Source organism: Alligator mississippiensis, chromosome 8, assembly GCF_030867095.1.
Source record: "Alligator mississippiensis isolate rAllMis1 chromosome 8, rAllMis1, whole genome shotgun sequence".
Classification (NCBI taxonomy): Eukaryota; Metazoa; Chordata; order Crocodylia; family Alligatoridae; genus Alligator; species Alligator mississippiensis.
Window position 1 is genome coordinate 30,250,359 of NC_081831.1, and position 19,315 is coordinate 30,269,673.

Here is a 19,315-nt window from a genome sequence, read left to right on the forward strand (position 1 = left end):
CCCCTGTAGCATTAACTGATTTTATTATAACATTTATAAGCCATTTCAAGGTGAAACTGGCTACACTGGGGGAGTACAGGTGGATTGATGTTATTTTCTAGCTGTGCATCTGTCCAAATTACTAACTACTTGGGTGAAACAGTCCAGGTTCCTATTTCATTGAAAACACCTTTGCATAACAGTTGGCAGACAAAGTTATTTGGGTAAATCTGATATCTTTTATTAGACCAACTAGTTGGCTACAACTAGTTGGTCTAATAAAAGATATCAGATTTACCCAAAGAACCTTGTCTGCCAATGTCCTTAGACAAATATGGCTACAACCTATAACCCTGTTGCATAACAGTTAACATTTTAAAAGGATCCCTTGGCTACTATCCAGAACTCCTTGGAGAAGCTCTACCTGACTAAGACTTTTGCATGTCAAGTATGTAGTACACCAAAGGAAACTTTTTCAACTACTACTTAGGAATATAAACATTATGTTTTATTCCTGACTGACTTTGATCACAACAGTCTCCAAGTCTGAACACAAGATCAGGTGTTAAATTTAGCAATATCTGACCAGTGGAAGTTGAACATAGAAAATTCAACCTGGAGATAAAGATACAACTTTTTAGGAGGGGGTGGAGGGGAAATAAGTAATCTTTGGAACAATTTGTCAAGGGATGTGAATCGCCTTCCTGCTTGGAAGTCTTTGAATACAAATTTGATATTTTCCTAAAATACAAACTATAATGCTGACAACTTATAGAACAGGGAAGAAGAACTAAATCACGGATCAAATTAGATGACTTCAACTTCAGTCCAAATGCTTTGAAAATATAGGGATAAAGGTTTGCCAAAGTGTATATTTCATTATGGACATATGCAAACCTTGAGACCCCAAAGTAAGTGAATAATAATAATAATAATAATAAATAATAATAATAATAAACCTACCACATGCATTATATGCAAAGATCTCTACATCCTTTATTTTCTAGACACTGAGGATAACACAAACAATAATTACACAAAGTGACAGAGTTTCACATTTTGCTCATCTCTTCAGTCTGTTACTGAAGCTGTGCTGCATCCTTATTCCTCCCCATCAATCTTCTTGCTCTGAACCTCCCGGGTCTTCACTCGAAGTTTGTTGACCTGGGACTCCGCCATGTCAGCCCTCTCCTCAGCCTCTTCCAGCTCATGCTGGATCTTGCGGAACTTGGAGAGGTTGACGTTGGATAGCTCCTCCTGTGGATGGACAGAGAGAGTTGTGAAAACCAAAGCTCTGACATGTCCAACTCTGACTTGAGGGGCTGTGATGGCTGAAGGGAAGGGGAAGGTCTTGATTCTCTGACACCCACTTACCATTTTTTTATCAGAAAACTAAGCATAAACCTTCTTGTTTTCATCAGTTTCTACACAAGTACTAAATGAATGCACAGTAACTCAAGTTACTGGGCAGTAGCATTGTGATGAATGTCTTTTTAGTGATGCTACTGCGCAGTAGTGTTGTGCTATGGTTTTTGCTACATGATGCTACTGCACAGTAGTATCGGCCTACTGCACATTCAGTGTCTTGTGTAGATGTGGCCTGTGAGTCTTTTAAGGTGATCATTTCAGGTGAGTGCTATAAAAAAGCCCCATAGTGTTAAGGGGTTTTAGGTTAGGCTATAATAAATTAGCATGCATACAATTAGAATGAGTTCACTTCTGGTTATTGTACAATTAGAATGAGCGCACTTCTGGTTTGTACTAAAAGAATAAGGTTATACCTTCCAGTGAGAAGTATCTTACCAAGGAGAGGAGAAAGACAGAACTGAATTAAATGGGCAGATCAATTATTTTCTATCAGAAACCCTATAAACCTGTCACACAGATCAGGAACTTCTGTCTAGCACTGAAATATACCCACCAACATAAAGGACTAGCCTATAAATCTGAACTTTTCCCCCAAGGAAATAAAAAACATTCTGATAAACAATGAACGCTGGTGCAAAGCTCAGATTTAAATAAAGAGTTTAAATTAATGAAATTGGAATTAACAGTTCTTACTATCTGTTTTTACTACACAAGTATGCACTACAGTTCAGATTCATTCAGTTCTAATCCTTTTTGCCATTGCTGTAAAAGTGTCTTTTACAAATTTTTTGAGTCTGACTTTTTTCATCTTAAAGGGAAATATTGTTAAAAGTATGACCAAAATCTGGTCGGCCATCTTTGCTGACACTAGTGTGAATAATACTTTTCTAATGTTTCTACCAGAGAGTGTGCCATCTGCTAAACCAATGAAAAAAGGTATTTCAAAACTTGCACAATCCCCTATGCAAAATAAAAATTTCCAATCAGTTTCTTTCTTTTTAAGTACTTTATAAGCACATTTCTTCAAACCTTTTCTTCACATCTTCTAAATGATGGACACCTTCAAGGTACTTTAATTAAGGTATATTTACTAAGTTAAAACACCTGGATCCAGATGTTGTAGCTGGATGTGGGTGGAATAAGATATGGAATGGAGCCTTTAGCAATCAAGGTAATTAAGAGCTTGGTTAATGAGTTTAGTAGAACTTAAGCTGTGTAGCCTGGTAAGGATCATTCCAAGGGTTGTACTTACTTCTCTGAAAAACCGATGGAGCATAAATGCTCCCCGAGATTAATATTAGAAAAGAATTTACCAGCATGGCACAGTGAAGAGGTTTGTGGCAGGGGATGGAATGTTATGTTGCACTGCCTACACACAATGGAATGTAAAAGGAGTATAAATAAGCTATTGCCTCCAGGGGAGCACAGTTCCCTTCTGAAGTTGTGACATTGCCTGATATTACCCTAAATTACTGGTTCCTGAGTGCATTTTGTTTACTGCACCCTCCCAAATCCAATTATCCTGAGGCTGGCACTAGAGTTTTTTGGAGACGGGCACATAGCTGTCCTCCAGCATTTGTGGTCTGAACCTTCCCATTTGTCCACAATGGATGTTAGGATATCCAGTAAAAACTCATGTTATGCTTACTTGAGATTTTGTATAAAACAGGTGACACCAAAACTTCAGAAGGCTTAACTAGATAAACAGGCAGGTGAAGAGACATACACAATATCAGCAGAGCAGAACTTCTGCTCCAGCAGAAGATGAGCTTGTCCAAAGACAAAGTGACACTTACAGCCTCCTCAGCTTGTCTCTTGTAAGACTTCACTTTCATCTGAAGTTTGTCAACTAGATCCTGGAGCCTGAGCACATTCTTCCGGTCCTCCTCAGACTATAAAGAATATGATTTGGAACAGAGTCAGTTCATTTGCCCATTACCTTCCTGTTTCATGCCTCTTGAGCAATGAAAGGAATGTTTATTATAAAATATAAGCATAAAACCTGGATGTAATCAACTCAACATTTCTAACACTGTCTTTCAAACCCCTTCCTGGTACACTCTTGTTTTCCCATGGAATTGCTGCTGACTGCTTTACTGTTTAAGAACGACAACAAAAAATCCTTCCCTTGCAGGTTCATGTGCAATCTGACCTGCTGTGAGACATATACATGAGCAAAGACCCCTTTTTTACCTGGTAGGTCAGTTCCTTTACTCTCCTCTCATATTTACGCACACCCTTAATAGCATCAGCACCGCGTTTCTGCTCATTCTCAACCTCTGCTTCCAGCTCACGTACCTACAATGAGAAAATGCCTTATTAGCACTTCACCTATGACCGAACACTGGACATGCTTATTATATATTTACACATTTTCAGAGTACACACTCTGGCCTCCAGCTTCTGGAGTTGTTTCTTGCCACCCTTCAGAGCCAGCTGCTCAGCCTCATCCAGACGGTGCTGCAGGTCCTTCACCGTCTGCTCAAGGTTCTTCTTCATCCTCTCCAGGTGGGCACTTGTGTCCTGCTCCTTCTTCAGCTCCTCAGCCATCATGGCTGCCTAGTGAGCAAGGAAACAAAATCAATCCAAAGAATCATGCATTGCAGGCAAAAACAGAGCCCTGATCTTCAAGGACAGATATCTCCAACTCACATCAGTGATTGCCTTCTTGGCTTTCTCTTCTGCATTGCGTGCTTCCTGGATTGTCTCTTCCACTTCACTCTGTATTTGTGAAATGTCTGTTTCCAGCTTCTTCTTGGTGTTGATCAGGCTGGTGTTCTGTTTAACAAAAATAAAATTATATCTTTTATTGTCAGACCAAGTGTATCAAATCTAGACAATGAAGTGAATATTAGTCTTTAATTTAGAGATTTCCATTAATTTTGTATAATAGCATTGTCTGTAATAGCATTCTCTGCTAAATAAATTGTCACTGCAGGATGTTGACAGCTTATCAGTGAAAAGCTGCAAATATTTTTAGAAAAAAATTCTATGTACATTTCCATAGACTGACAATGTTTTGTACCAACGCTGTATGTGCTCATAATAAGGAAAGGGAAAGAAAGGGGATAGCATTTTTCTTTAAATTAATAGATATCTTACTATCTTAAGCAGGTAAGCAGTTATCAGCACTGGGCAAGCAAGCCTAGAATGCACCTTACACCCATTTCTTAAATATACACCAAGGCACTGACAATATAGCATTGTCTGGTATTTATTATATGTCATTATAAAAGGGCACATCTGGACAAACATATTCAAAGTCATCACGTGATTAATAACGTAATGCAAATGTTTTGGTAGCACACGCCATTTGGTGCCATCTGGTCTTTAAAAGCAAGTCATTCCTCTTTAGTAATGCTTTCTGGATCTGAGAAAAGTCCAGTTTGCCAGGGAACGTTTAATACTGTCTAGTGGTAGTAAGTATGTTAGAGGTAGGGTCAGAGGCAGGAAACACAAACTTTCCATTCAGACTGGTTAGGATTAGGGGTGCATTGATAGAGATTTTGGGGGCCGATACTGATAGCCAGTTTTTAAGGAGATGTATCGGGCAATACTGATCCGATTTCCAATACAGCTGACTGCAGCTGGTAAGTCTGTTGTGGTGAAAGGGGAGGGGGGAGGGAAGGGGTGTGGGGAAGCAGGTCAATGCCCACCATGGTGAGAGAAAGAATGAGCCTGGGGCTGGGATAGGCACTGCCCAGCCAGGGCAGGGCAGGGCAGGAAGCAGGATGGAGCTGTGGGAGTCGCAGCTCCCACTGCTCGTCCAGGAGAGCATGGGGGAGAGGGGTGCCCCTAGATCTTCATTGGGCAGGGCAGCCAGGCTGCAGAGCTGTGCTTGGGGTGGGCGGTGGTGATGCTGGGAGGAGGGTTATGGCAGGGGCCTGCAGCCACCCCAAATTTTACCATAGCCCCCTGTAATCCCCTCCCAGGTCACTACTGCTCACCCCAATTGCAGCACAGCACAGGTCCCAACCCCAGCCTGCAGCTGTAGCCTTCCTGGCCCACCCTGCACAGATCTGGGGCACACGCACCCCCACCATGCCCTCCTGGATGAGCGGTATGCAGTGGTTACGATGGGGGGCATTGATCTGCACCCCCATGCCCCTTCCCTCCCCCCTCCCCTTTTACCATAACAGGCTTATCAGCTGCACACAACTCTCCACACTGATGTGCTGTGCTCCTGCACACATGCACAGGCATTTATTGGCCAAATTATTGGCCACATCAGGTCGATTTCTGATATAGTCATTTTTTTTTTTATGTTGGTGCTGACCCGATAGGTGCACCAATTTATTGGTGCACCTCGAGTTAGCATATTATATTTTCTTGCATATAACACACCTCCAAATAAAACATGCACCTTGTTTTTGGAAGGCAGAATGTAGGAAAAAAAAGATTTTTTTTGGAGTCATAGATGACTGTGATATAGAGTAAGTCCTCCTGGGAACATAGAATATATAGAAAGTGTTGCATCAGGAATGTCCTGGTGTGGCAAACTGTCTCCTGCAATGGCACACTTTTTGGACTTTCTATGTTTCCAGAAGGACTTGCTCTGTCACAAAAGGTTATGCCCCAGACCTGTGCAAAGGGCAGTAGCAAGACTGCTTGTTAGCTCTTACTGTAAGTAATACTTTAGATAAGTTCCTATAAATTAAGTTTTGTTTCCACATCACAAGCCTCAGCAAGATACTATCAGCCATAAATGATGGGTAAGTGTTGTCTATGGGGGGCGGTGGGGGGAGGGCACAACTCCACGCTGCCGCCACCACCACTGCTGCAGCTGCCAGGCACTGGCTCTGGCTGGGATGCAGCCATGATTCAAATTACAGGGGAGATCGAGGGGGGCTGAGCCCCCCCATAAGAAACAAGAGCCCACCCATAAGAGACTAAGCAGCACAGGCAGCAGAGGTGGTAGCAGCGGTGGTTCCTTCTGGCTGCCACTGCTGAAGACAACTTCAAGAGTCAGAGTGTAATTTGAACTGTGGCTGCAGCCTTGTACCTCACCATCAATGCAGAAATCTGGAAGAGCACATGCCCCCCTGTGCCCACCCCATTCATTGCCTATGCTACCACCAGCTCACTTGCTTCTTCAGGCCCAAGCTACAGTGCTGTCAGTAGCTATGGTTATCCGATGGTTAACACAAGGTTAAGGATGGTTAACAATTTTCCTGTTTAAAATACACACCCCGATTTTTGGGAGCTGATTTTGGGTAAAAAGGTGCATGTGAACATGAGAAAATATGGTATTTGAAAAAGGCTACACGGGATCCATTGAGATTCTTCTCCATATTATGATTGCAATATTACTGACATGCATGTTAATTACCTATATACAGGTTTCAGCACAGCAGCATTAGGAACACCAAGGATGAGTGTTCAGTTCTTTGTTTTCTATTCATCATTGACTCATTCTAGTCAATGTAAGGACAAAAGCCATTTCAGCAAAGGTGATAATTCTTTTCTTAAAACCCCAATTAGTCCTCTTTGGAGAAGGATCTATATATAGCAGTCCCTTGCATAATTTTTTTCTGGCATGTTTTCAAACTCGATTCTGACCTGGGTGTGTAGGAGCTGCACACGTTCACTTGCATCCAGAAGCTCTTGTTCAGCCACTTTTCTTCCCCTCTCTGTCTGTTCCAGGGCTGCCCGTAGCTCCTCAATTTCAGCCTGCATCAGGTTAGCTCTGCGCTCAACAACAGCAACCTGCTCTTTTAGATCTTCTTGGGTTCTAAGAGCATCATCCAAGTGCAGCTGCGTATCCTACAAAATGAATGAAAGAAATTATTTAGCATTACAGTACTCCTGGAGCTGTCAAACTATTAGCTCGTCCATATAAATATGCTTATGTTTGGTTTAGCAAACCTTGAGTGCTCCTTGTGTGTTTCTCAGACTCTTTTGTGCTTCTGCAGCCTGGCGATTGGAATGGCTCAGCTGGATCTCTATTTCATTCAGATCCCCCTCCATCTTCTTTTTCAGCCTTAGAGCATCATTTCTGCTCCGGACCTCAGCATCCAGGGTACTCTGCATGGACTCAACAACTCTGAGGTGGTTTCTTTTGAGCTGATCAATTTCTTCATCTTTTTCAGAAATCCTCCGGTCAATATCAGACTTCACCTGGTTTAGCTCAAGTTGGATGCGAAGGATTTTCCCCTCTTCATGTTCTAGTGAGGCCTTACCAAGATCAAATGAAGCATTAATAGGAGAAGAAAAAGATTATCTACCGAATACTCTGATTCAGAAATATTTCACTCAGTGTTCCTTGAAGACCAAGCCTCCATCACACCCATATGAGAGAAATGTTATCTCTCATATTCCCTCATTGCACTGTCAGCAAAACACAATTTTCCTCATGTTCCTTTGAATTATTCCCCAAGGCTATGTAAGAGCTTACAATTCAAAAGCATCTGGATGCTTTCTAAGACAATGAAACATGGTACATACCTCTGCTTCCTCCAGAGCAGCCTGGATTTCAGATTTCTCTTGCTCAATCTGCTTCTTCACTTTCTCCAGCTCATGGATGGCCTTCCCTCCCTCTGCAATTTGCTCCGTCAGGTCAGAAATCTCCTCTGCCGGGTTATAGACAAAGAACTCAGTCAGACAAAGGACAAGTGGAGGAAGGCACTTTCCAAGGGAATTGGCGGTTAGCAGTATTACAGACACAGATAGACTGGACCTAGTGGGTACACGAGCTTCCCATAAGGCCCTTATTAGACAAAGGGATCGGGGGACTTACGTTGCAAGTTCTTGTTCTCACGCTTCAGGGTTTCAAGATGGTCCAAAGACTCCTCATAAGCATTCTTCACTTTAAAAAGTTCAGTGCTGAGAGAGCGAGACTCCTTCAGAGAGGCTTCCAGTTCAACCTGAGCTTCCTCATATTTCTGCTTCCATTCTGCCAGAATCTGGAGAAGAAGAAGACCCTGTTCAGTAAAAGTGGAGCTCTCTGGAGGATGTAGCATCTATCACCTAGAAGCTTTAGCCTGAAGTACCTTATCAAAATTCTTTTGTTTCTTATCTAGTGCTGCACAGGCAGCATTCGATCTTTCTACATCAATCATTAGGTCCTCCACTTCATTCTGGAGCCTCTGCTTTGTCTTTTCAAGGGAAGCACATTTGGAGTTCACAGCTTCTACGTGCTCCTCGGCATCCTGAAGACGTTGAGCAAGCTTCTTCCTGAAAGACAGCAAACATAGCCATGTTAGGAAAGTCACATGGGAATTGAATTGTATGCAGCTGCTCTGGGATTCACCAGAGCAACTTAGCCACCTTGGCTAGGGACAGACTTTCAAAAAGCCTGAGCCTGAATTGATTCAATCTTTGCAGGTTAGTTTAACCTGCAAAGCTTGAGCTGATTTGGAGGTGGATAGACATTCACTTTTCATTCCATAAATGCAGGCACGTGCCTGCAGTGGCTCAGACTAGAAGCTGGGGTGCACTAGAGGTGCCCTCCCTTCCTTTCTACAGTACTGAGCTGAGGCGGGATGGGGGGATTGTATGGCCAGGCCCCAGCATGAAACTCTGATTAGCCCAGTAGGGAATTGATAACAGTGCTTATCACCCCTAACTCACTGTTTATTACCCCATTAAGAAAACAGGGGGACATTACCAGATACCTGTTGATTCTGCCTGTCACAGCATGGACCAAAGGGAGCCAGCATGTAGTTTGCTATCTAATACACAGATACATATCAGCAAGGCAGAGGGGAGGGAGAATTTCTGCTTAGCAGGGAGTGGGGGTTGGGGGAGCAGCCTGCAAGTCTCTGCCAGAGCTGCAGCCAGAGAGCAAAGGGGAGGGGACAGCTCTGCTGTGGAGTGGAGAGTCCCACAAAGCCCAGAGAGCATGCCAGGATGCTGGGGATTTCTGGTTTAACTTAAACCAGCAAGGGGTCTGAGACAGACATTGCATAAACTGATTTGACTCAAATCAGTTAAGTCTATTACTACATTCAACCAGGTTTATCTCAAACCAGTTTCAGCCATTTTCAAACTGGTTTATGTGCACTGAACATCTATTCTGTTACAGGTTTAAACCAGTTTCTGATCACTTAAACTGGTTTATGTGTAATGTCTGTCTCTAGCCCTTGGGGTTTAAGACCCCAGTGCATACACACTGCAGTCCATGGACTCTTCTACCCTCAGTGTGTGTGCTGGACATGGCTTGCTTAGTCTTTTGAACCTTATGGCACAAGTTTGCCACTTTCTAACCCACATCACTGAAAGTCTCCCAAAAGGGCATCCTGAACTTTCTCTTAGCACATACTTAGCTTCTTCCAGCTCCTCTGTCCGCTGAATAGCATCAGTTTCATATTTGGTTCTCCACTGAGCAACTTCACTGTTGGCTTTGGACAGGGCACGTTGCAGTTCACCCTTGGCTTCCTGCTCCTCTTCAAATTGTTCTCGCAGCAAGTCACAGTCATGGCGAGCAGACTGCAAGGCATGGGCCAGTGCATTCTTGGCCTGGAGAAATGACAGGCTTACTATAGTAACTAAATATCTTGGGAAATGACCTGGGAGGGAGATCTGCCAGGCTGTGGAATGCTATCCCAGCAGAAGGGGTATCAGATCCTGATAAAGTCCTCACCTTTATCTCCTCCTCTAGTTGCCTCTTCAGTTCCTCAATCTGTTGGGTAAATGCTTGCTTGCCCCTTGACAACTGTGAAATCAAACCATCTTTTTCTTCCACCTGGCGAGAAAACTCACCTGAAAATGACAAGCGACAGTAGGGATATCATGTAGCTGTATTGAACTATAAATAACTATTCATTACATGAAAATTTACAAATTTATTTAAAAAGCAGCAGCATAACTGGTGGGGGGAGAGGGAGAGAGGAGGGAGGTGAATGGGGCAGCTCTAAAGCTAGTTGATGCTTTAGTTGGCATCTCTACATTCTTCTACCCCTAGCATCACAGTCCTGTGCTGTTGCTCCCCAGAGTTGTGGACCTGCCGTGCTATGCCTCTGCTAAGCAGTAAAGGAACCTCTAGAAGATTATGATGCTACAGCACTGTAGGGCTAATAATAGGTTTTAAGCAGCATGGTGAGTAGTCTGTTTTTCATAGAAGGGCCATTTCCTGCTCCATGAACAGTTTCTTCTGCATGTACTCATATTTATACTTCAAAGAAGTGTCTTACCTGATTCTGTCTGTAAACGAGCTCTTTGAGCACTGAGGTCATTAATTGTTCGTTGGTGCTCCTCCTCCTTTGTCTTAATCTCACTAAGCTGGTCCTCCAGAGTGCGGCACATCTTCTCAAGATTTCCCTGTATATAACATGGATCAAAAGAAAGTGGATGAACATCTGTATTTTGATCAGAGGAACTCTGTTATACTTTTTCTGCATTTTGCATTAATTCATAAGTGGATAAAAGTATAGGTAATGTTAGGACTGTGACTAAGGGCAATAACCCAGGACACACACTTTTCCAAAGTTTTGCTGTTCTCATTGAGACTTAAAACCATGCTCCTGGGTGGTTTTATCTTCCTTTTCCACATACCTCCCTTCCTGGTTGCCCAGTGGGCTAGATTCAACCAGATTGATAATGGATGCTCTTGCCCTTGCTTCGCCCATTGCCCATTAAGTAGTGCACTTTATTAGAAAATTGGAGATATGCAGTCAAATGCACTCAGGATGAAGAAGTTTTCTACTTCCTGGGCTAATGCTGTTACCTTTTGGCTTTGGGGCTAAAATGAGAGCGTGAACTGTTCTGTATCAAACAGTTGCCAGTCATGGTTCTTCTCTGTATCCAGTTCTAAGGACTTAAGACTGCAGCAGAACTTAAGTGGACATAGGAGATCCTTTCTGGGCTTGATTAGAAGTTCAGTCATACTTTTGAAAAGAAGGTCTAAAAGCCTTATATATTGCCCTAAGTGCCATTTAGATATCTACTTTTAGATGGCTAATTACTGTAATGGGCAAACTGAGTTATACTCAGGCTCTTAGCATAACTTTAGACCTTCCTGGATCTAAGCAATTAAATTGTACAAAGTCCCTCTTAGGCACTGGAAAAAATGAGCACTGTGATTGGTATGGTGGGCTAACCAGGTACAGTAGTTTCCCTAAAAGGAAAGAAAACCAAAAATGGAATAGTATTGGAGTACCTTATCAAAAAAGTTGAGGTAAGAAACTTGAGGACTGGACAGTTTGAGATGAGAAAGTTACAAAACAAGTGGACAAACAAAGAGACAGTGTGCATTTGTGTTGCCACCCTCGGGAGACAGGAGCAGCTTTGGAATTCTTGCTTTGGGTAACAAGGATCCAGAAACTAACATCTCACACACCTAGCAGAGGATCTCAGGCTGGTACCACCAAAGGTCGCTGTTGTAATGTCAAAGGAACTGCTTGCCAGGTTGTATTGCAAAGATAATAATCTTGTAATAAGTTTAGGGGTTACTAATAAAGTTCATTTGATACCAAATCAGACGAGGGGCTATGTCAATCTTTGGGGGCCTCTGGTAAAAGGAAACCTGGGGCAACAATTACCACTCAGATGCCTAAAGGTGAAATATGATTTGATGCCTTGTCTCTATAATCCTCTAAGAACTTCATTCTGAGATCTCAGAGGTTCTGTGAAGCTATTGTTTCCATGGGCTATATTGTGAAAAGTGATGACAGTTATGCAGTCTTATATAATTAAGATTACATGATTTATTGAAGCTATATTCCAGTGTTTTTACTGGTATATAGATAGATTTCATAGACATTAGGGCTGGAAGGGACCTTGGAAGATCATCGAGTTCAGCACTGCACCCGAAGGGCAGGAAGTCAGCTGGGGTCATAGGATCACAGCAAGATAAGCATCCAATTTACTCTTGAAGGTGTTCAGTGTAGGTGCTTGAACCACCTCTGATGGCAGGCTATTCCAGATTTTGGGGGCTTGGACAGTAAAGAAATTCTTCCTTATGTCCAGCCTGAAACGGTCTTGCAGTAGTTTATAACCGTTAGACCTCATCATCCCTTGAGGCGCTCTGGTGAACAAATGTTCCCCCAGATACTGGTGGACACCCCTGATAAACTTATAGGTGGCCATCAGATCACCCCTGAGCCTGAGTTTTTCCAGGCTAAAGAGCCTCATGGATCTCAGCCTGTCGTCATAAGGTCTGTTTTCCTGACCTCTGATCATGCGCATGGCTCTTCTCTGGACTCTCTCAAGCTTCTTCACAACCTTTTTGAATTGTGGGGCCCAAAACTGGACGCAGTACTCCATCTGTGGCCTCACCAAGGCCAAGTACAAGGGGAGAATGACGTCCCAGGATTTGCTTGAGAAGCATCTATGGATGCAAGCCAGCATTTTGGTCGCTTCACTAGCCACAGCATTGCATTGCAGGTTCATGTTCATCTTGTGGTCAATGATGACCCCCAAGTCTCTTTCTTTTGTAGTACTAGCCAGTGTAGCACTGCTGAGCTTATAAGGATGCTGAAGGTTTTTCCTCCCAAGGTGGAGAACCTTGCATTTTTCAGTGTTAAACACCATCAGGTTCTCATCCACCCATTTGCTGAGCCTGTCAAGGTCAGCCAAGATAGCCCTCCTGTCTTCAGGTGTGGATGCTTTGCCCCAAAGTTTGGTGTCATCCATGAACTTGGCCAGTCCGCTTCTGAGTCCAACGTCCACATCATTAATGAAGATGTTGAACAGTATGGGTCCAAGGACAGAGCCTTGGGGGACCCCACTGGTCACAGGGCACCATGACAATTGATTTCTGTCAATTACCACCCTCTGGGTCCGACCACGGAGCCAATTTCCCAGCCAGTGGATCATGGTGGACCCAAGGCCACAATTGGCCAGTTTCACCAAGCGGTGATCATGGGACACCAGATCGAAGGCTTTTTTTAAATCAAGATATATAACTATCTCTTCTCCCTTGTCCAGGTGATAGGTCACTTGGTCATAAAAGGATATGATAAAGTATTATTACAAATCATTAAAATGATATGATCACTAAGTTGATGAACTTGAAGAAAAAATAAACTGAACTGAGATGTAGCATCTTTAATTACTATCCCATGTCTACAATAGGTTCTCATCTGTGATTTAACAAGTCACAAGGTCTAAAGAAGGGAAAAAAAGAACAGGACGTAACGAGCAGCTGGAAGATGGAAAGAAAATTTTGGAATGATCCATCTTTCAGAAGTCTGCAAATTCTCTCTTAATGACTTGTGATTTATTTAGTTTAATATTCAGTAACAATAAGTTTAAAAATATGTCCTTCTAATGTATACTAACTAATACTAAAACTCGGAGGCCTCTGGCTTTGAATGTATGCATTAAACTTGATACAACCTCACATGATAGAAGGAACTCTCCTCACTACTCTTGGCAAGCTTATTAGTTTCCAAAGTCAAGAAAATAAAAGGTATACAGGACCAGGTAGGTTTAAGGTTGCAGGAACATAGGCTACTGATATTCTGCAATAGCTACTTGTTTTGTCCGCTTGTGCCCATATGTTACCAAATAAATATTAATGAGGTTTAATGTTAGTACCAAAATTAACATTTAAGTCACCATCCAGTATAGGGGTCATCTTTACTACCCTTGAAGAGTAATGGCTGTTAATTTGGTAATAAATGTATTCAAAACCATAAGCTCCTTTATCACAAGTCTTCAGGGTTTAGATATCAATACAGGTCATTAAACTGTGTATGCTTTATTCAGGTTAAACTAAAATCAGTCTAATAAAAATATTTAATACTTTCAACCAGCATATATCCTGCTTTGTATAGTTGAACATGATTAAATGTTAATCAAAATAATTTTTTGAAGGTGAAATGGCACTTAAGTTCAAGCCAATGTTATCAAAAGTTGGTCCCATACCTTGGCTTTGGAAACAGTCTCCATGTTGCTAGCCAGGTCATCAATCTCCATCTTCAGCTCACTCTTCTCCTTCTCCAGCTTCTGCTTGACCCGTTGCAGGTTGTCAATTTGCTCCCCGAGCTCGGCTGTGCTGTCAGCATGCTTCTTCCGGAGGGCGGAGGCTGTCGCTTCATGCTGCAGAGTAGCCTCTTCAAGGTCTCGGCGCATCTTCTGGAATTCTGCCTCGCGCTTCTTGTTCATCTCAATCTGAGCTGCTGTTGCCCCACCAGCTTCTTCCAGACGCTCGCTGATCTCCTCAAGTTCCCTGGACAGATCAGCCCGCTGCTTCTCTGCTTTTGCCCGAGAGGCTCGTTCTGATTCTATTTCCTCCTCCAGCTCCTCTATACGGGCCTGGAGAGCAATAGGACACACTGAAACCAATGCCTCCTCTTACCTGAACTCCTCCTCACAGCCAGAAGCAAGGCAAATTATGACTTGCCTGGAGCTCCTTGATCTTCTTCTGCAGCTGGATGCCCAGGGCTTGCTCATCCTCAATTTTGCTTTGGAGCTGACTGATTTCAAAGTCTTTCCTTTTCACAAAGCAGAATGTGTTAGGGCACAAACAAACTGCATGCGTCCCTGCCCAAACAGAAGGATGCTCCCCAGAAACCAGACTTACTTTTTCAGCTTTTCATCCAGCTGCTGCTTATCATTTTCTAAATCCATTGTGGATTCCTGGGCCAGCTTCAAGTCTCCTTCAAGTTTCCTCTTTGCTCTTTCCAGGTCCATGCGAAGTTTCTTCTCCTGCTCCAGGGACCCTTCAAGCTAAAGAGAAAAAGGCTGTCAGAGCCCTGCCACTCAGCACCCAACTTCTTGCCTGTTTCCTTGCCCCATATTTTGCTGTGCTTACGTCATCCACTTGCTGCTCCAGTTTTGTTTTAGCTTTGGTCAGTGTGTTCACTTTGTCCTCTTCTGCCTGCAGGTCATCCAGAGTCTGCTGATGGGCCTCTTGGAGGGCTTTCTTTTCTTTTGTCAGCTTGGCAATGCCCTCATCCAGGACTGCCATCTCCTCGGTGAGGTTTTTCACCTTTCAGAAGGCAACACATGTTGTTATAAGAGGCCAAAGCAACAACAAAACACACATCTGCAGCTATATCTACACAAGCAGTGGACACAACAGATGTTACTGTGGAGTCATTTAGTAGTTGCATAAGTAAGGACTATACAAGTGCACAGTAACCGGTGTTACTGCGCAGTACCGTCCCTGCATGTTTTTTTTTAGATGCTACTGAGCTTGCATGAGCTACTGCACAGTAACTCATTACTAATGGTTAGTGTCCATCAAAGATACTGCGCTGTAGCCATGAGCTACAGTGCAGTAGCTTATTGCTATTGTGCAGTAGTGTCTTGTGTAGGTGTGCTCTGTGTGTGTAAAATGGCAGCATACTTGTGTGGAATTTGTTGTTGTTGTTTTTTGTTTGTTTGGGGGTTTTTGTTTTGTTTTGTTTTTTACAGATTCTGGCTTATACCTTGTTTTCTGTGGCATGTTTTTCCTTTTCCACCTTGGCCAAGGTTAACTCAAGGTCATCAATGTCTTTCTTCAGCTCTGAACATTCATCCTCCAGTTTCCTCTTCTTGGCTGTCAGCTCCGCATTAATTTCTTCTTCGTCTTCTGCTCTTTCAGTCAGCTCTTTAATTTTAGCTTCAAGCTGGATTTTGGTTTTGATTAGCTGGTCACATCTCTCCTCAGCATCAGCCAAGCCATCGGCCTCCTGTTGTGGAAATATTAATAGGTTGTTTTGTAAAATTCTATTTTATTGCTGTTTTTCTCATAATTATTTTTGCTTCATCTTTTATAGCATGAAATAGTTCTTTTGTAATTAGGATTGCAATGAAATACCCATTCTAAGCTCATGATATCACGTATTTTTAATTTTGACTGCAAGGCATCATTTAATCTGAAATTTTCCCATCTTCAACGCAAAACAGATTTTTTTTTTTTAAATATCTTCAAATATCAGACCACAAATGAACATCCCTCAGTAGCTCCTGGTTTGGGGGAACCTTTTCAGTGCTAATGTGATTCAAATATCAGGCTAATTTGATGAACAAACTAGAGATAGATCTACTGGCAGGGAGTTGAATGACTTCAGTCAGTCTCATCAGTGGACTCTGCAACCACATAGAATGGCAGTGAGGTCAGTGGAGATTGGTGCAGACTGATCCTTTGGCATCTACCCAAAGCTGCAACTGAATATTCAACGGTAGAACTGAAGTTCCTGGCTAAAAAAAATGGGGTAGTTATTATGGCAAAATGCCATTTCAGTATCTTCCCAAACTCTGCTATCAGGTTTTCCCTTGCCACTGTTTTATCACCTGTCTGTGAATTTGGTTGCCATGGTCACTGCGGTGGGCAAGCAGCCCTCCCCCCATCTGTTTCATTTAACACCAAGTTGTGACCTGGGCTGGAAACATTCCTGAGGGACGTGGAACCTGTTCCTGTGGTCATGAGATGCTACAGGTAACCAGGGGTGGGAACTCCACCTCTATTGTGTTAACAGTGACCTCATGACATGGGGGCAGGAGCTCCTGTCACTCTTCCAAGTAACCAGTGATGCATTTCAAATTGATTTGTTAGCATCCAATGACATTTGGCCAGGACTGGTTCAGGATGGTGAATCAAGAGGGCTATATAAGCCCAGACTGCCCAGGAGGGGGAGAGAGCCATTTTGGACAGCATGGGAGCAACTGACCAGATAGAGAGAGGGGGTTCTCTCCCTCTCTTTTCCCTTGAAACTGGACACATTGAACTGGCTGCCTCCAGAGGAAAGCTCAAACAGCCTCTGGATGATACTTGTGAGTAAACTACTTGAAACCTATCTAGATATATAGCTAGCACTACAGCAGATGCTTAATCAACGGCTGCCTAGCCACACTGTTTGTTCTAAGGTTATTCTGTGATTCCTCCCTATCCTGAATCTTCCCCCAAGACTCCTCTCTGTAACCAATAAAGTTCTCCATTGTACCTAGTGTGGTAGATTCATTGGGAGGGGGATCAGAGGCATGCCTTCGTGTCCCCTTGGTTTGGCTGACTAAGGGCAGCTACTATTTGTGCTCCAGGCCAGGGGAAGCACCCCAAGTTCTTGCAGTGGGTAGAGCACCCTCAAGGTCTACAAGGCCTGTGTATCCCAGGTGGTACAGGACCATAGACAGACCGAGACCCCAGGCTCACAGGTGTGCCCTGGGAAGGGGTCGGCTGGACGTAAGGCATCCTGGGAAGGCACTCAGAGCCTGGTATGTGGTTGGGCACAGTGAGGTGGGTGGCTTAGCACAGGAGTGCCCCCTGCTTGTCCACCACAGTTGTAGCCACTGCAAAATTATCTGCTGAGCATTCACTGAATTACTTTCCTTAGCCATTTTTAGTAGAGCCCATAGTTCATGCTCTACTCTTTTTTTTCCCCTAAGGGCCAGTGTTTTCACAGTTTTGTAACAGAGCCATATTAAAGCATAGGTACCAGATACCTATGCCTCTGGCCTCTACTATAGAGCCATGTCCAATAAGGAAAAGAAATCATGTAGGCCTTGTGATTGCAAATAGGAGTTTGAAAATAGACCAGCATAGTACCTCTTTAATCACAACTGACTGATTTTTTTTCAGATAGTCCAAAGGTATGAATTTACGTAGCAAGGCAACATTATACTGAGGCATATGGAGCCAACTCTGCATGGGCTACCTCCAGAACTGGTGTGGCAATGTGTGGAAGTAATATACTGCTTCCAGCTCTGGATTTAATTTATACAGAGCTTTCTTACTGGGTCTTAACCTGTCATTATCTTAGACAATAAATATAGGTACAATACTAATTCTAAGGAGGACAGACTTTATCCATTCAACTCATTTGATCTCAGACTATTTTGTCTCAGACAAATAATATCTCCAGTTTTCCCATATCTTAACTGGAATGTACATTTTGATCTTTTAGTTTACATTTACTCTATAGAAGGGGTCCAATACCCTGCTAATACTCACAGACTGCACTTGGAGCTGCAGGTCATTTTTCTCTTGCATCAAGGACACCATTTTCTCCTCTAGTTCCTTCTTTTTCGCCTCAGATTTAGCAAGCTCTTCCTTTGTTTTCTCAAACTCTTCCTTCATGTTGGCCATCTCCTTCTCAGATTCAGCACTCTTCAGCAAGGGTTTGATCTTGAAGTACAGCTTCATCCAGGGCCAGTGCTTGACGTTCATGAATGCACGAACATTGTATTGAATACAGAATATGGATTCCCTGAAATGTAATTAAAATATGTATCAAATCGTATGGGCTAACATCAGAAGTGAATTCAAATTCTCAATTCTATAGTCTTTACTAATGACTTGTGAGTAGCATTTACTCACCCAGCCAGTCTCACTGGGCACATCTACACATGCAATTAGCATACCTGAATAAAATCTGGTGTACCTCATGCTGCAGTTTATTGCTCTTGGGAACAGTGTCTTCACTTGCCAGCCCAGGGCTGCTCCACCCTGGCTCAACATGCTGCAAATGCATATGCAGCATGTGTGGTTTGTGGTGCTTCAGATGGGTGTACGATGCCACAAACTGGATGTGCGCTCTTGTCTGGATGCACCCACTTAGTTCAAGTGGGAAGACTCACAAAGTAAGCACTATCCGAAGGGTCACATAATCTGGGCTGACTTAAGTCTAAGAAAATCTAGGAGGAATCCAAATCTACTTTCAGCCTTTGTGTTGTACATGTGGAACTAATGTGAACTTTCTATAGACTCAAGTCCATATACCATTACAGAATGTACACTGTCCCTGGAACAGACTGACAGCCTAGTGATCTAAGGTGAAGTCACCTGCTAAGAAGCCACACACAGAATTTAGGGAAAAAGGATGCAAAATGAGATGTAAATTTGTTTGCCAGCCCTGATGTAGCTCTTTTCCTTAGATCTTTGGCATAGGTGATGCGTAGGGGGGGCACAGGGGGGCATGTTCCCTGCCCTGAGATTGGCCGCTACTGCTGCTACCACCGCCAGCTTCTGCGGGTGGACGCCGTTTGCCACCACCCCCTCCACTGTCGATGCCAGCTTCTGCAGGCAGTTGCCTCTCGCCGCTGGTGCCAGCTTCTGTGGGTAGTCGCCGATCACTGCTTGCTGCTGTTGGCTTCTGTAGGTAGT

The 19,315-nt window shown here is 43.2% G+C and overlaps 1 protein-coding gene across 1 annotated transcript in view; it reads right to left on the reverse strand.

The window, feature by feature from the left end:
- Positions 1–950: 950 nt before the first annotated feature.
- LOC102563794 (myosin-1B) overlaps positions 951–19,315 on the reverse strand; it is a 33,404-nt gene continuing 15,039 nt past the window's right edge. The window contains exons 21-39 of the mRNA XM_059732603.1: positions 18,164–18,419; positions 15,663–15,905; positions 15,044–15,220; positions 14,813–14,958; positions 14,633–14,723; positions 14,155–14,544; positions 10,479–10,605; positions 9,929–10,047; positions 9,608–9,804; positions 8,337–8,520; positions 8,084–8,249; positions 7,792–7,916; positions 7,213–7,521; positions 6,907–7,110; positions 4,000–4,125; positions 3,736–3,906; positions 3,541–3,645; positions 3,144–3,239; positions 951–1,236 (exon numbers count right to left, since the gene is read on the reverse strand). Of these exons, the coding sequence (XP_059588586.1) occupies positions 1,081–1,236; positions 3,144–3,239; positions 3,541–3,645; positions 3,736–3,906; positions 4,000–4,125; positions 6,907–7,110; positions 7,213–7,521; positions 7,792–7,916; positions 8,084–8,249; positions 8,337–8,520; positions 9,608–9,804; positions 9,929–10,047; positions 10,479–10,605; positions 14,155–14,544; positions 14,633–14,723; positions 14,813–14,958; positions 15,044–15,220; positions 15,663–15,905; positions 18,164–18,419 (3,388 nt within the window). The 3' untranslated portion in view covers positions 951–1,080. The remainder of the gene's footprint in view (positions 1,237–3,143; positions 3,240–3,540; positions 3,646–3,735; positions 3,907–3,999; positions 4,126–6,906; positions 7,111–7,212; positions 7,522–7,791; positions 7,917–8,083; positions 8,250–8,336; positions 8,521–9,607; positions 9,805–9,928; positions 10,048–10,478; positions 10,606–14,154; positions 14,545–14,632; positions 14,724–14,812; positions 14,959–15,043; positions 15,221–15,662; positions 15,906–18,163; positions 18,420–19,315) is intronic.